General features: G+C 47.0%; 1 protein-coding gene across 6 annotated transcripts in view; it reads right to left on the bottom strand.

Moving 5' to 3' along the window:
* The window catches only part of LOC133645081 (paraneoplastic antigen Ma3 homolog), a 375,425-nt gene that overhangs the window by 222,728 nt on the left and 135,537 nt on the right, over positions 1-17,160 (bottom strand). For 4 of the 6 annotated variants that reach the window (XR_009824892.1, XM_062039869.1, XM_062039872.1 and 1 more), the window contains exons 2-3: positions 7,465-7,524; positions 4,392-4,523 (exon numbers count right to left, since the gene is read on the bottom strand). The exons of 1 other annotated variant lie outside the window; for it this stretch is intronic. Coding sequence is in view for 1 of the 5 variants with exons in the window: in XM_062039872.1 (XP_061895856.1) it covers positions 4,392-4,397 (6 nt within the window). In the remaining 4 variants the exon portion in view is untranslated. Of the gene's footprint in view, positions 1-4,391; positions 4,540-7,464; positions 8,996-17,160 lie in introns of those variants that run through there. One more of the 6 variants, XM_062039871.1, reaches the window with a different exon arrangement.

Raw genomic sequence — 17,160 nt, 5'->3', positions numbered from 1 at the left:
TAGTGTCTACTGTAGTAGGCGTTCACGTGTACCTAATAAAGTGTCAACTATAGTAGACATCCATGTACCTAATGTAGTGTCTACTGTAGTAGACGTTCACGTGTACCTAATAAAGTGTCAACTATAGTAGACATCCATGTACCTAATGTAGTGTCTACTGTAGTAGACGTTCACGTGTACCTAATAAAGTGTCAACTATAGTAGACATCATGTACCTAATGTAGTGTCTACTGTAGTAGGCGTTCACGTGTACCTAATAAAGTGTCAACTGTAGTAGACATCCATGTACCTAATGTAGTGTCTACTGTAGTAGGCGTTCACGTGTACCTAATAAAGTGTCAACTATAGTAGACATCCATGTACCTAATGTAGTGTCTACTGTAGTAGACGTTCACGTGTACCTAATAAAGTGTCAACTGTAGTAGACATCCATGTACCTAATGTAGTGTCTACTGTAGTAGGCGTTCACGTGTACCTAATAAAGTGTCAACTATAGTAGACATCCATGTACCTAATGTAGTGTCTACTGTAGTAGACGTTCACGTGTACCTAATAAAGTGTCAACTATAGTAGACATCCATGTACCTAATGTAGTGTCTACTGTAGTAGACGTTCACGTGTACCTAATAAAGTGTCAACTATAGTAGACATCCATGTACCTAATGTAGTGTCTACTGTAGTAGGCGTTCACGTGTACCTAATAAAGTGTCAACTGTAGTAGACATCCATGTACCTAATGTAGTGTCTACTGTAGTAGGCGTTCACGTGTACCTAATAAAGTGTCAACTGTAGTAGACATCCATGTACCTAATGTAGTGTCTACTGTAGTAGACGTTCACGTGTACCTAATAAAGTGTCAACTATAGTAGACATCCATGTACCTAATGTAGTGTCTACTGTAGTAGACGTGTTCACGTGTACCTAATAAAGTGTCAACTATAGTAGACATCCATGTACCTAATGTAGTGTCTACTGTAGTAGACGTTCACGTGTACCTAATAAAGTGTCAACTATAGTAGACATCCATGTACCTAATGTAGTGTCTACTGTAGTAGACGTTCACGTGTACCTAATAAAGTGTCAACTATAGTAGACATCCATGTACCTAATGTAGTGTCTACTGTAGTAGGCGTTCACGTGTACCTAATAAAGTGTCAACTGTAGTAGACATCCATGTACCTAATGTAGTGTCTACTGTAGTAGGCGTTCACGTGTACCTAATAAAGTGTCAACTGTAGTAGACATCCATGTACCTAATGTAGTGTCTACTGTAGTAGGCGTTCACGTGTACCTAATAAAGTGTCAACTATAGTAGACATCCATGTACCTAATGTAGTGTCTACTGTAGTAGACGTTCACGTGTACCTAATAAAGTGTCAACTATAGTAGACATCCATGTACCTAACGTAGTGTCCACTGTAGTAGACGTTCACGTGTACCTAATAAAGTGTCAACTGTAGTAGACATCCATGTACCTAATGTAGTGTCTACTGTAGTAGACGTTCACGTGTACCTAATAAAGTGTCAACTATAGTAGACATCCATGTACCTAATGTAGTGTCTACTGTAGTAGGCGTTCACGTGTACCTAATAAAGTGTCAACTGTAGTAGACATCCATGTACCTAATGTAGTGTCCACTGTAGTAGACGTTCACGTGTACCTAATAAAGTGTCAACTGTAGTAGACATCCATGTACCTAATGTAGTGTCTACTATAGTAGGCGTTCACGTGTACCTAATAAAGTGTCAACTGTAGTAGACATCCATGTACCAAATGTAGTGTCTACTGTAGTAGGCGTTCACGTGTACCTAATAAAGTGTCAACTATAGTAGACATCCATGTACCTAATGTAGTGTCTACTATAGTAGGCGTTCACGTGTACCTAATAAAGTGTCTACTGTAGTAGACATCCATGTACCTAATGTAGTGTCTACTGTAGTAGGCGTTCACGTGTACCTAATGTAGTGTCTACTGTAGTAGACATCCATGTACCTAATGTAGTGTCTACTGTAGTAGGCGTTCACGTGTACCTAATAAAGTGTCAACTATAGTAGACATCCATGTACCTAATGTAGTGTCTACTGTAGTAGACGTTCACGTGTACCTAATAAAGTGTCAACTATAGTAGACATCCATGTACCTAATGTAGTGTCTACTGTAGTAGGCGTTCACGTGTACCTAATAAAGTGTCAACTATAGTAGACATCCATGTACCTAATGTAGTGTCTACTGTAGTAGGCGTTCACGTGTACCTAATAAAGTGTCAACTGTAGTAGACATCCATGTACCTAATGTAGTGTCTACTGTAGTAGGCGTTCACGTGTACCTAATAAAGTGTCAACTATAGTAGACATCCATGTACCTAATGTAGTGTCTACTGTAGTAGGCGTTCACGTGTACCTAATAAAGTGTCAACTGTAGTAGACATCCATGTACCTAATGTAGTGTCTACTGTAGTAGACGTTCACGTGTACCTAATAAAGTGTCAACTGTAGTAGACATCCATGTACCTAATGTAGTGTCTACTGTAGTAGACGTTCACGTGTACCTAATAAAGTGTCAACTATAGTAGACATCCATGTACCTAATGTAGTGTCTACTGTAGTAGACGTTCACGTGTACCTAATAAAGTGTCAACTATAGTAGACATCCATGTACCTAATGTAGTGTCTACTGTAGTAGACGTTCACGTGTACCTAATAAAGTGTCAACTGTAGTAGACATCCATGTACCTAATGTAGTGTCTACTGTAGTAGGCGTTCACGTGTACCTAATAAAGTGTCAACTGTAGTAGACATCCATGTACCTAATGTAGTGTCTACTGTAGTAGGCGTTCACGTGTACCTAATAAAGTGTCAACTATAGTAGACATCCATGTACCTAATGTAGTGTCTACTGTAGTAGACGTTCACGTGTACCTAATAAAGTGTCAACTATAGTAGACATCATGTACTTAATGTAGTGTCTACTGTAGTAGGCGTTCACGTGTACCTAATAAAGTGTCAACTGTAGTAGACATCCATGTACCTAATGTAGTGTCTACTGTAGTAGGCGTTCACGTGTACCTAATAAAGTGTCAACTATAGTAGACATCCATGTACCTAATGTAGTGTCTACTGTAGTAGGCGTTCACGTGTACCTAATAAAGTGTCAACTGTAGTAGACATCCATGTACCTAATGTAGTGTCTACTGTAGTAGGCGTTCACGTGTACCTAATAAAGTGTCAACTATAGTAGACATCCATGTACCTAATGTAGTGTCTACTGTAGTAGGCGTTCACGTGTACCTAATAAAGTGTCAACTGTAGTAGACATCCATGTACCTAATGTAGTGTCTACTGTAGTAGGCGTTCACGTGTACCTAATAAAGTGTCAACTATAGTAGACATCCATGTACCTAATGTAGTGTCTACTGTAGTAGGTGTTCACGTGTACCTAATAAAGTGTCAACTATAGTAGACATCCATGTACCTAATGTAGTGTCTACTGTAGTAGGCGTTCACGTGTACCTAATAAGGTGTCAACTATAGTAGACATCCATGTACCTAATGTAGTGTCTACTGTAGTAGACGTTCACGTGTACCTAATAAAGTGTCAACTGTAGTAGACATCCATGTACCTAATGTAGTGTCTACTGTAGTAGGCGTTCACGTGTACCTAATAAAGTGTCAACTATAGTAGACATCCATGTACCTAATGTAGTGTCTACTGTAGTAGGCGTTCACGTGTACCTAATAAAGTGTCAACTATAGTAGACATCCATGTACCTAATGTAGTGTCTACTGTAGTAGGCGTTCACGTGTACCTAATAAAGTGTCAACTGTAGTAGACATCCATGTACCTAATGTAGTGTCTACTGTAGTAGGCGTTCACGTGTACCTAATAAAGTGTCAACTATAGTAGACATCCATGTACCTAATGTAGTGTCTACTGTAGTAGGCGTTCACGTGTACCTAATAAAGTGTCAACTATAGTAGACATCCATGTACCTAATGTAGTGTCTACTGTAGTAGGCGTTCACGTGTACCTAATAAAGTGTCAACTGTAGTAGACATCCATGTACCTAATGTAGTGTCTACTGTAGTAGGCGTTCACGTGTACCTAATAAAGTGTCAACTGTAGTAGACATCCATGTACCTAATGTAGTGTCTACTGTAGTAGACATCCATGTACCTAATGTAGTGTCTACTGTAGTAGACGTTCACGTGTACCTAATAAAGTGTCAACTGTAGTAGACATCCATGTACCTAATGTAGTGTCCACTGTAGTAGACGTTCATGGCCCATTGGAAGCTGGCTAGGAGGATGTCATGTGCGGGTCGTCCATGGCAGATGTTGCATGCTAGTGAGAGAGATAGCAGCAGATGATAGAAAGATGGATGAAAGAGTACCTGCATGGAAGAAGAGGAGATGGAGGAAGTCTCCAAAACAATCAGACGGTGCAGCCATGAGGGTCCACTCTTCTAAGTTCTTCTTAGGAGGACACTCAGGAAATAATGTAACACGCTGATTGAAGCTCATCACTGTGTGTATCACTCACTCACTCACACACACACACACACACACACACACACACACACACACACACACACACACACACACACACACACACACACACACACACACACACACACACACACACACACACACACACAAAAGTTGTTGGTCTTGTTTTGTCAACATTGTGTTATCATACTGTCTTTGTTTACATTCAACTGGCATGGAAATATTATTGGAGCAAAATTATTTGTAAATGTGTATATCAATCTGTGTGTGAAATCCAATTCACATGTGTGTGTACTAATGTGTGTGTTTGTATATCAATTTACGTGTAATCCAATTCACGTGTGTGTACTAATGTGTGCGTCTGTATATCAATGTGTGTAATCCAATTCACCTGTGTGCGTGTACTAATGTGTGTCTGTACATCAATGTGTGTGTAATCCAATTCACCTGTGTGTGTATTGTGTGATTGTATATCAAAAAATGTAACCCAATTCACGTGTGTGTACCAACGTGTCTGTATATCAATCTGTGTGTAATCCAATTAGCATCCATCCATCCATTTTCTACCGCTTATCCCTTGTGTTTACTAATGTGTGTGTCTGTATATCAATGTGTGTGCGTGTAATCCAATTCACGTGTGTGTGTACTAATGTGTGTGTCTGTATATCAATCTGTGTGTGTAATCCAATTTGCGCGTGAGTGTTTACTAATGTGTGTGTCTGTTTATCAATATGTGTGTGTAAACCAATTCACATGTGTGTGTGTACTAATGTGTGTCGGTATATCAATCTGTGTGTGAGTGTAATCCAATTCTCGTGTGTGTACTAATGTGTGTGTCTGTATATCAATGTGTGTGTAATCCAATACACCTGTGTGTGTGTACTAATGTTTGTGTCTGTATATCAATGTGTGTGTAATCCAATTCACCTGTGTGTGTGTACTAATGTGTGTGTCTGTATATCAATGTGTGTGTAATCCAATTCACCTGTGTGCGTGTACTAATGTATGTCTGTATATCAATGTGTGTGTAATCCAATTCACCTGTGTGTGTGTACTGTGTCTGTATACCAAAAAATGTAATCCAATTCATGTGTGTGTGTACTAATGTGTGTGTCTGTATATCAATCTGTGTTTAATCCAATTCATGTGTGTGTGTACTAATGAGTGTCTGTATATCAAAAAATTGAATCCAATTCACGTGTGTGTACTAGTGTGTGTCTGTATATCAATCTGTGTGTGTAATCCAATTAGCATCCATCCATCCATTTTCTACCGCTTATTCCTTGTGTTTACTAATGTGTGTGTCTGTATATCAATGTGTGTGTCTGTATATCAATGTGTGTGTGTAATCCAATTCACGTGTGTGTGTACTAATGTGTGTAATAGATAAGATTCAACACAGATGTCATAACGCCATCAAACTCACTTGTAAGATTCAACACAGATGTCATAACGCCATCAACCCTCACTTGCAAGATTCAACACAGACGTCATAACGCCATCAAAGCTCACATTTATCATTCAACACAAGGTCAATATTTTATATTGTGTAATATATTAACAGCTTTTATATATTATGTAATATAGTAACATACACTATATTGCCAAAAGTATTTGGCCACCTGCCTTGACTCACATATGAACTTGAAGTGCCATCCCATTCCTAACCCATAGGGTTCAATATGATGTCGGTCCACTTTTTGCTGCTATTATAGCTTCATCTCTTCTGGGAAGGCTGTCCACAAGGTTGTGGAGTGTGTTTATAGGAATTTTCAACCATTCTTCCAAAAACGCATTGATGAGGTCACACGCTGATGTTGGTTGAGAAGGCCTGGCTCTCAGTCTCTGTTCGGATTCAGGTAAGGACTCTGTGCAGGCCAGTCAAGTTCATCCACACTAAACTCGTGTCATCCATGTCTTTATAGACCTTGCTTTGTGCACTGGTGCAGTCATGTTGGAAGAGGAAGGGGCCCGCTCCAAACTGTTCCCACAAAGTTGGGAGCATGGAATTGTCCAAAATGTTTTGGAATCCTGGAGCATTCAAAGTTCCTTTCACTGGAACTAAGGGGCCAAGCCCAACTCCTGGAAAACAACCCAACACCATAATTCCTCCTCCACCAAACGTCACACTCGGCACAATGCTGTCCGAAATGTAGCGTTCTCCTGGCAACCTCCAAACCCAGACTGGTCCATCAGAATGCCAGATAATGCCAGACTGGTCCATCAGAATGCCAGATAAAAAAGTGTGATCCATCACTCCAGAGAAGGCGTCTCCACTGCTCTAGAGTCCAGTGGCGACGTGCTTTACACCACTGCATCCCACGCTTTGCAATGGACTTGGTGATGTATGGCTTAGATGCAGCTGCTCGGCCATGGAAACCCATTCCATGAAGCTCTCTGCGTACTGTACGTGGGCTAATAGGAAGGTCACATGAAGTGTGGAGCTCTGTAGCATTATGCGCTTCAGCATCCGCTGACCCCTCTCTGTCAGTTTACGTGGCCTACCACTTGGTGGCTGAGTTGCTGTTGTTCCCAAAATCTTCCATTTTCTTATAATGACTTTGGAATATTTAGGAGCGAGGAAATTTCACGACTGGATTTGTTGCACAGGTGGCATCCTATGACAGTTCCACGCTGGAAATCACTGAGAGCGGCCCATTCTTTCACAAATGTTTATAGAAACAGTCTCCATGTCTAAGTGCTTGATTTGATACACCTGTGGCCGGGCCAAGTGATTAGGCCACCTGATTCTCATCATTTGGATGGATGGCCAAATACTTTTGGCAATATAGTGTGTATTAGATATTGTGTAATATAATAACAAATGTTATATATTGTGTAATATAATGACAGATATGATATATTGTGTAATATAATAAAAAATGGCACTCCCCGCGACCCCGAAAAGGACAAGCAGTAGAAAATGGATGGATGGATATTACACAATAGGCAGCTCACCTGTACATTTACTCTTCACCTGGACCAGTCTTCTTCCAACATAGTCGCCAGGTCAGCATCCTGATAAAAGCCTTATGTCACTCGAAGATGTCAGGGGTGTGTGTGTGTGTGTAGAAGTGCTGCACGAGAGTACATTTGATCACAGCAGATCATAGCAGGCTTACTGATTTGGCCTAAATGACTGTGGTAGAATACTGAATCAGGCCTGGTTGTCATGGTTACCACCAGCATTGCGTGGCGTGAAAGCTTTGAAGCTCAAGACACGCAAAAAGTCGGGTCACGCTCCTCGGCGTTGTCACGCGCCTCCATCTCCTCGGTGCACGCTCTCCTAATCTGAGCATGGCCATCTTGATCTTCACGGCCGTCTAAGAGGATGACGGCACAACAATCACCTGAAAAGGAAGCGCCGCCGCCCCCACCACTCCACAAAGGAACATGATGATGTTTTCTCATCTCATTCTCATTTTCAGGGCACTGTGCCAAGAGTTTTCTCACGTTCCTCCTACATGTCTGACTCTTCTCACATTCCTCCAACATGTCTGACTCTTCTCACGTTCCTCCAACATGTCTGACTCTTCTCACGTTCCTCCAACATGTCTGACTCTTCTCACGTTCCTCCAACATGTCTGACTCTTCTCACGTTCCTCCAACATGTCTGACTCTTCTCACGTTCCTCCAACCTGTCTGACTCTTCTCACGTTCCTCCAACATGTCTGACTCTTCTCACGTTCCTCCAACATGTCTGACTCTTCTCACGTTCCTCCAACCTGTCTGACTCTTCTCACGTTCCTCCGACATGTCTGACTCTTCTCACGTTCCTCCGACATGTCTGACTCTTCTCACGTTCCTCCGACATGTCTGACTCTTCTCACGTTCCTCCGACATGTCTGACTCTTCTCACGTTCCTCCGACATGTCTGACTCTTCTCACGTTCCTCCGACATGTCGGACTCTTCTCACGTTCCTCCGACATGTCGGACTCTTCTCACGTTCCTCCGACATGTCCGACTCTTCTCACGTTCCTCAGACATGGCCGACTCTTCTCACGTTCCTCCGACATGGCCGACTCTTCTCACGTTCCTCCGACATGGCCGACTCTTCTCACGTTCCTCCGACATGGCCGACTCTTCTCACGTTCCTCCGACATGTCCGACACTTCTCACGTTCCTCCGACATGTCCGACTCTTCTCACGTTCCTCCGACATGTCCGACACTTCTCACGTTCCTCCGACATGTCCGACTCTTCTCACGTTCCTCCGACATGTCCGACCCTTCTCACGTTCCTCCGACATGTCCGACTCTTCTCACGTTCCTCCGACATGGCCGACTCTTCTCACGTTCCTCCGACATGGCCGACTCTTCTCACGTTCCTCCGACATGGCCGACTCTTCTCACGTTCCTCCGACATGTCCGACACTTCTCACGTTCCTCCGACATGTCCGACTCTTCTCACGTTCCTCCGACATGTCCGACACTTCTCACGTTCCTCCGACATGTCCGAATCTTCTCACGTTCCTCCGACATGTCCGACTCTTCTCACGTTCCTCCGACATGGCCGACTCTTCTCACGTTCCTCCGACATGGCCGACTCTTCTCACGTTCCTCCGACATGGCCGACTCTTCTCACGTTCCTCCGACATGGCCGACTCTTCTCACGTTCCTCCGACATGTCCGACTCTTCTCACGTTCCTCCGACATGTCCGACTCTTCTCACGTTCCTCCGACATGGCCGACTCTTCTCACGTTCCTCCGACATGGCCGACTCTTCTCACGTTCCTCCGACATGGCCGACTCTTCTCACGTTCCTCCGACATGTCCGACTCTTCTCACGTTCCTCCGACATGTCCGACTCTTCTCACGTTCCTCCGACATGGCCGACTCTTCTCACGTTCCTCCGACATGGCCGACTCTTCTCACGTTCCTCCGACATGGCCGACTCTTCTCACGTTCCTCCAACATGGCCGACTCTTCTCACGTTCCTCCAACATGTCCGACTCTTCTCACGTTCCAGTAACATGTCCGACTCTTCTGACGTTGCTCCAACATGTCCGACTCTTCTGACGTACTTCCAAAATGTCCGACTCTTCTGACGTTCTTCCAACATGTCTGACTCTTCTCACGTTCCTCCAACATGACCGACTCGTCTCACGATCCTCCAACATGGCCGACTCTTCTCACGTTCCTCCAACATGGCCGACTCTTCTCACATTCCTCCAACATGGCCGACTCTTCTCACGTTCCTCCAACATGTCCGACTCTTCTCACGTTGCTCCAACATGTCCGACTCTTCTGACGTTCTTCCAAAATGTCTGACTCTTCTGACGTTCTTCCAACATGTCTGACTCTTCTCACGTTCCTCCAACATGACCGACTCGTCTCACGATCCTCCAACATGGCCGACACTTCTCAGGTTCCTCCAACACGGCCGACTCTTCTCACATTCCTCCAACATGGCAGACTCTTCTCACGTTCCTCCAACACGTCCGACTCTTCTCACGTTCCTCCAACATGGCCGACTGTTCTCACGTTCCTCCAAAGTGGCCGACTCTTCTCACGTTCCTCCAACATGGCCGACTCTTCTCACGTTCCTCCAACATGGCCGACTCTTCTCACGTTCCTCCAACATGTCCGACTCTTCTCACGTTCCTCCAACATGTCCGACTCTTCTCACGTTCCAGCAACATGTCCGACTCTTCTGACGTTGCTCCAACATGTCCGACACTTCTCAGGTTCCTCCAACACGTCCGACTCTTCTCACGTTCCTCCAACATGTCCGACTCTTATCACGTTCCACCAACATGGCCGACTCTTCTCACGTTCCTCCAACATGGCCGACTCTTCTCACGTTCCTCCAACATGGCCGACTCTTCTCACGTTCCTCCAACATGGCCGACTCTTCTCACGTTCCTCCAACATGGCCGACTCTTCTCACGTTCCTCCAACATGGCCGACTCTTCTCACGTTCCTCCAACATGTCCGACTCTTCTCACGTTCCTCCAACATGTCCGATACTTCTCACGTTCCTCCTACATGTCTGACTCTTCTCGCGTTCCTCCAACATGTCTGACTCTTCTCACGTTCCTCCAACAGGAGAAGAACGTCAGAAGGAACGTGAAGAGTCGGACATGGCCGACTCTTCTCACGTTCCTCCAACATGGCCGACTCTTCTCACGTTTCTCCAACATGGCCGACTCTTCTCACGTTCCACCAACATGGCCGACCCTTCTCACGTTCCTCCAACATGGCCGACTCTTCTCACGTTCCTCCAACATGGCCGACTCTTCTCACGTTCCTCCAACATGGCCGACTCTTCTCACGTTCCTCCAACATGTCCGACTCTTCTCACGTTCCTCCAACATGTCCGACTCTTCTCACGTTCCTCCAACAGGAGAAGAACGTCAGAAGGAACGTGAAGAGTCGGACATGGCCGACTCTTCTCACGTTCCTCCAACATGGCCGACTCTTCTCACGTTCCTCCAACATGGCCGACTCTTTTCACGTTCCTCCAACATGGCCGACTCTTCTCACGTTCCTCCAACATGGCCGACTCTTCTCACGTTCCTCCAACATGGCCGACTCTTCTCACGTTCCTCCAACATGTCCGACTCTTCTCACGTTCCAGCAACATGTCCGACTCTTCTGACGTTGCTCCAACATGTCCGACTCTTCTGACGTTCTTCCAAAATGTCCGACTCTTCTGACGTTCTTCCAACATGTCTGACTCTTCTCACGTTCCTCCAACAGGAGAAGAACGTCAGAAGGAACGTGAAGAGTCGGACATGGCCGACTCTTCTCACGTTCCTCCAACATGGCCGACTCTTCTCACGTTTCTCCAACATGGCCGACTCTTCTCACGTTCCACCAACATGGCCGACTCTTCTCACGTTCCTCCAACATGGCCGACTCTTCTCACGTTCCTCCAACATGGCCGACTCTTCTCACGTTCCTCCAACATGTCCGACTCTTCTCACGTTCCTCCAACATGTCCGACTCTTCTCACGTTCCTCCAACAGGAGAAGAACGTCAGAAGGAACGTGAAGAGTCGGACATGGCCGACTCTTCTCACGTTCCTCCAACATGGCCGACTCTTCTCACGTTCCTCCAACATGGCCGACTCTTTTCACGTTCCTCCAACATGGCCGACTCTTCTCACGTTCCTCCAACATGGCCGACTCTTCTCACGTTCCTCCAACATGGCCGACTCTTCTCACGTTCCTCCAACATGTCCGACTCTTCTCACGTTCCAGCAACATGTCCGACTCTTCTGACGTTGCTCCAACATGTCCGACTCTTCTGACGTTCTTCCAAAATGTCCGACTCTTCTGACGTTCTTCCAACATGTCTGACTCTTCTCACGTTCCTCCAACATGACCGACTCGTCTCACGATCCTCCAACATGGCCGACTCTTCTCACGTTCCTCCAACATGGCCGACTCTTCTCACGTTCCTCCAACATGGCCGACTCTTCTCACGTTCCTCCAACATGGCCGACTCTTCTCACGTTCCTCCAACATGTCCGACTCTTCTCACGTTCCAGCAACATGTCCGACTCTTCTGACGTTGCTCCAACATGTCCGACTCTTCTGACGTTCTTCCAAAATGTCTGACTCTTCTGACGTTCTTCCAACATGTCTGACTCTTCTCACGTTCCTCCAACATGACCGACTCGTCTCACGATCCTCCAACATGGCCGACTCTTCTCACGATCCTCCAACATGGCCGACTCTTCTCACGTTCCTGCAACATGTCCGACTCTTCTCACGTTCCAGCAACATGTCCGACTCTTCTGACGTTGCTCCAACATGTCCGACTCTTCTCACGTTCCAGCAACATGTCCGACTCTTCTGACGTTGCTCCAACATGTCCGACTCTTCTGACGTTCTTCCAAAATGTCTGACTCTTCTGACGTTCTTCCAAAATGTCCGACTTCTCACGTTCCTCCAACATGTCCGACTCTTCTCACGTTCCTCCAACATGTCTTGACTCTTCTCACGTTCCTGCAACATGTCCGACTCTTCTCGCGTTCCTGCAACATGTCCGACCCTTCTCACGTTCCTCCAACATGTCCGACTCTTCTCACGTTCCTCCAACATGTCCGACTCTTCTCACGTTCCTCCAACATGTCCGACTCTTCTCACGTTCTGACGTCAGAAGGAACGTGAAGAGTCGGACATGGCCGACTCTTCTCACGTTCCTCCAACATGGCCGACTCTTCTCACGTTCCTCCAACATGGCCGACTCTTCTCACGTTCCTCCAACATGGCCGACTCTTCTCACGTTCCTCCAACATGGCCGACTCTTCTCACGTTCCTCCAACATGTCCGATACTTCTCACGTTCCTCCAACATGTCCGACTCTTCTCACGTTCCAGTAACATGTCCGACTCTTCTGACGTTGCTCCAACATGTCCGACTCTTCTGACGTTCTTCCAAAATGTCTGACTCTTCTGACGTTCTTCCAACATGTCTGACTCTTCTCACGTTCCTCCAACATGACCGACTCGTCTCACGATCCTCCAACATGGCCGACTCTTCTCACGATCCTCCAACATGGCCGACTCTTCTCACGTTCCTGCAACATGTCCGACTCTTCTCACGTTCCAGCAACATGTCCGACTCTTCTGACGTTGCTCCAACATGTCCGACTCTTCTCACGTTCCAGCAACATGTCCGACTCTTCTGACGTTGCTCCAACATGTCCGACTCTTCTGACGTTCTTCCAAAATGTCTGACTCTTCTGACGTTCTTCCAAAATGTCCGACTTCTCACGTTCCTCCAACATGTCCGACTCTTCTCACGTTCCTCCAACATGTCCGACTCTTCTCACGTTCCTCCAACATGTCTGACTCTTCTCACGTTCCTCCAACATGTCCGACTCTTATCGGGTTCCTCCAACATGTCTGACTCTTCTCACGTTCCTGCAACATGTCCGACTCTTCTCACGTTCCTCCAACATGTCCGATTCTTCTCACGTTCCTCCAACATGTCCGACTCTTCTCACGTTCCTCCAACATGTCCGAATCTTCTCACGTTCTGACGTCAGAAGGAACGTGAAGAGTCGGACATGGCCGACTCTTCTCACGTTCCTCCAACATGGCCGACTCTTCTCACGTTCCTCCAACATGGCCGACTCTTCTCACGTTCCTCCAACATGGCCGACTCTTCTCACGTTCCTCCAACATGTCCGATACTTCTCACGTTCCTCCAACATGTCCGACTCTTCTCACGTTCCAGTAACATGTCCGACTCTTCTGACGTTGCTCCAACATGTCCGACTCTTCTGACGTTCTTCCAAAATGTCCGACTCTTCTGACGTTCTTCCAACATGTCTGACTCTTCTCACGTTCCTCCAACATGACCGACTCGTCTCACGATCCTCCAACATGGCCGACTCTTCTCACGTTCCTCCAACATGGCCGACTCTTCTCACGTTCCTCCAACATGGCCGACTCTTCTCACGTTCTTCCAACATGGCCGACTCTTCTCACGTTCCTCCAACATGGCCGACTCTTCTCACGTTCCTCCAACATGGCCGACTCTTCTCACGTTCCTCCAACATGTCCGACACTTCTCACGTTCCTCCAACATGTCCGACTCTTCTCACGTTCCAGTAACATGTCCGACTCTTCTGACGTTGCTCCAACATGTCCGACTCTTCTGACGTTCTTCCAAAATGTCCGACTCTTCTGACGTTCTTCCAACATGTCTGACTCTTCTCACGTTCCTCCAACATGACCGACTCGTCTCACGATCTTCCAACATGGCCGACTCTTCTCACGTTCCTCCAACATGGCCGACTCTTCTCACGTTCCTCCAACACGGCCGACTCTTCTCACGTTCCTCCAACATGGCCGACTCTTCTCACGTTCCTCCAACATGGCCGACTCTTCTCACGTTCCTCCAACATGGCCGACTCTTCTCACGTTCCTCCAACATGTCCGATACTTCTCACGTTCCTCCAACATGTCCGACTCTTCTGACGTTGCTCCAACATGTCTGACTCTTCTCACGTTCTTCCAAAATGTCTGACTCTTCTGACGTTCTTCCAACATGTCTGACTCTTCTCACGTTCCTCCAACATGTCTGACTCTTCTCACGTTCCTCCAACATGACCGACTCGTCTCACGATCCTCCAACATGGCCGACTCTTCTCACGTTCCTGCAACATGTCCGACTCTTCTCACGTTCCTCCAACATGGCCGACACTTCTCAGGTTCCTCCAACATGGCCGACTCTTCTCACATTCCTCCAACATGTCCGACTCTTCTCACGTTCCTCCAACACGTCCGACTCTTCTCACGTTCCTCCAACATGTCCGACTCTTATCACGTTCCACCAACATGGCCGACTCTTCTCACGTTCCTCCAACATGGCCGACTCTTCTCACGTTCCTCCAACATGGCCGACTCTTCTCACGTTCCTCCAACATGTCCGACTCTTCTCACATTCCTCCAACATGGCCGACTCTTCTCACGTTCCTCCAACATGGCCGACTCTTCTCACGTTCCTCCAACATGTCCGACTCTTCTCACGTTCCTCCAACATGTCCGACTCTTCTCACGTTCCTCCAACAGGAGAAGAACGTCAGAAGGAACGTGAAGAGTCGGACATGGCCGACTCTTCTCACGTTCCTCCAACATGGCCGACTCTTCTCACGTTCCTCCAACATGGCCGACTCTTTTCACGTTCCTCCAACATGGCCGACTCTTCTCACGTTCCTCCAACATGGCCGACTCTTCTCACGTTCCTCCAACATGGCCGACTCTTCTCACGTTCCTCCAACATGTCCGACTCTTCTCACGTTCCAGCAACATGTCCGACTCTTCTGACGTTGCTCCAACATGTCCGACTCTTCTGACGTTCTTCCAAAATGTCCGACTCTTCTGGCGTTCTTCCAACATGTCTGACTCTTCTCACGTTCCTCCAACAGGAGAAGAACGTCAGAAGGAACGTGAAGAGTCGGACATGGCCGACTCTTCTCACGTTCCTCCAACATGGCCGACTCTTCTCACGTTTCTCCAACATGGCCGACTCTTCTCACGTTCCACCAACATGGCCGACTCTTCTCACGTTCCTCCAACATGGCCGACTCTTCTCACGTTCCTCCAACATGGCCGACTCTTCTCACGTTCCTCCAACATGGCCGACTCTTCTCACGTTCCTCCAACATGTCCGACTCTTCTCACGTTCCTCCAACATGTCCGACTCTTCTCACGTTCCTCCAACAGGAGAAGAACGTCAGAAGGAACGTGAAGAGTCGGACATGGCCGACTCTTCTCACGTTCCTCCAACATGGCCGACTCTTCTCACGTTCCTCCAACATGGCCGACTCTTTTCACGTTCCTCCAACATGGCCGACTCTTCTCACGTTCCTCCAACATGGCCGACTCTTCTCACGTTCCTCCAACATGGCCGACTCTTCTCACGTTCCTCCAACATGTCCGACTCTTCTCACGTTCCAGCAACATGTCCGACTCTTCTGACGTTGCTCCAACATGTCCGACTCTTCTCACGTTCTTCCAACATGTCTGACTCTTCTCACGTTCCTCCAACATGACCGACTCGTCTCACGATCCTCCAACATGGCCGACTCTTCTCACGTTCCTCCAACATGGCCGACTCTTCTCACGTTCCTCCAACATGGCCGACTCTTCTCACGTTCCTCCAACATGGCCGACTCTTCTCACGTTCCTCCAACATGTCCGACTCTTCTCACGTTCCAGCAACATGTCCGACTCTTCTGACGTTGCTCCAACATGTCCGACTCTTCTGACGTTCTTCCAAAATGTCTGACTCTTCTGACGTTCTTCCAACATGTCTGACTCTTCTCACGTTCCTCCAACATGACCGACTCGTCTCACGATCCTCCAACATGGCCGACTCTTCTCACGATCCTCCAACATGGCCGACTCTTCTCACGTTCCTGCAACATGTCCGACTCTTCTCACGTTCCAGCAACATGTCCGACTCTTCTGACGTTGCTCCAACATGTCCGACTCTTCTCACGTTCCAGCAACATGTCCGACTCTTCTGACGTTGCTCCAACATGTCCGACTCTTCTGACGTTCTTCCAAAATGTCTGACTCTTCTGACGTTCTTCCAAAATGTCCGACTTCTCACGTTCCTCCAACATGTCCGACTCTTCTCACGTTCCTCCAACATGTCTTGACTCTTCTCACGTTCCTGCAACATGTCCGACTCTTCTCACGTTCCTGCAACATGTCCGACTCTTCTCACGTTCCTCCAACATGTCCGACTCTTCTCACGTTCCTCCAACATGTCCGATACTTCTCACGTTCCTCCAACATGTCCGACTCTTCTCACGTTCCAGTAACATGTCCGACTCTTCTGACGTTGCTCCAACATGTCCGACTCTTCTGACGTTCTTCCAAAATGTCCGACTCTTCTGACGTTCTTCCAACATGTCTGACTCTTCTCACGTTCCTCCAACATGACCGACTCGTCTCACGATCCTCCAACATGGCCGACTCTTCTCACGTTCCTCCAACATGGCCGACTCTTCTCACGTTCCTCCAACATGGCCGACTCTTCTCACGTTCTTCCAACATGGCCGACTCTTCTCACGTTCCTCCAACATGGCCGACTCTTCTCACGTTCCTCCAACATGGCCGACTCTTCTCACGTTCCTCCAACATGTCCGACACTTCTCACGTTCCTCCAACATGTCCGACTCTTCT

The sequence above is a fragment of the Entelurus aequoreus genome, linkage group LG28 (assembly GCF_033978785.1).
Source record: "Entelurus aequoreus isolate RoL-2023_Sb linkage group LG28, RoL_Eaeq_v1.1, whole genome shotgun sequence".
NCBI lineage: Eukaryota > Metazoa > Chordata > Actinopteri > Syngnathiformes > Syngnathidae > Entelurus > Entelurus aequoreus.
This window is presented reverse-complemented; position numbering and strand designations above follow the sequence as displayed.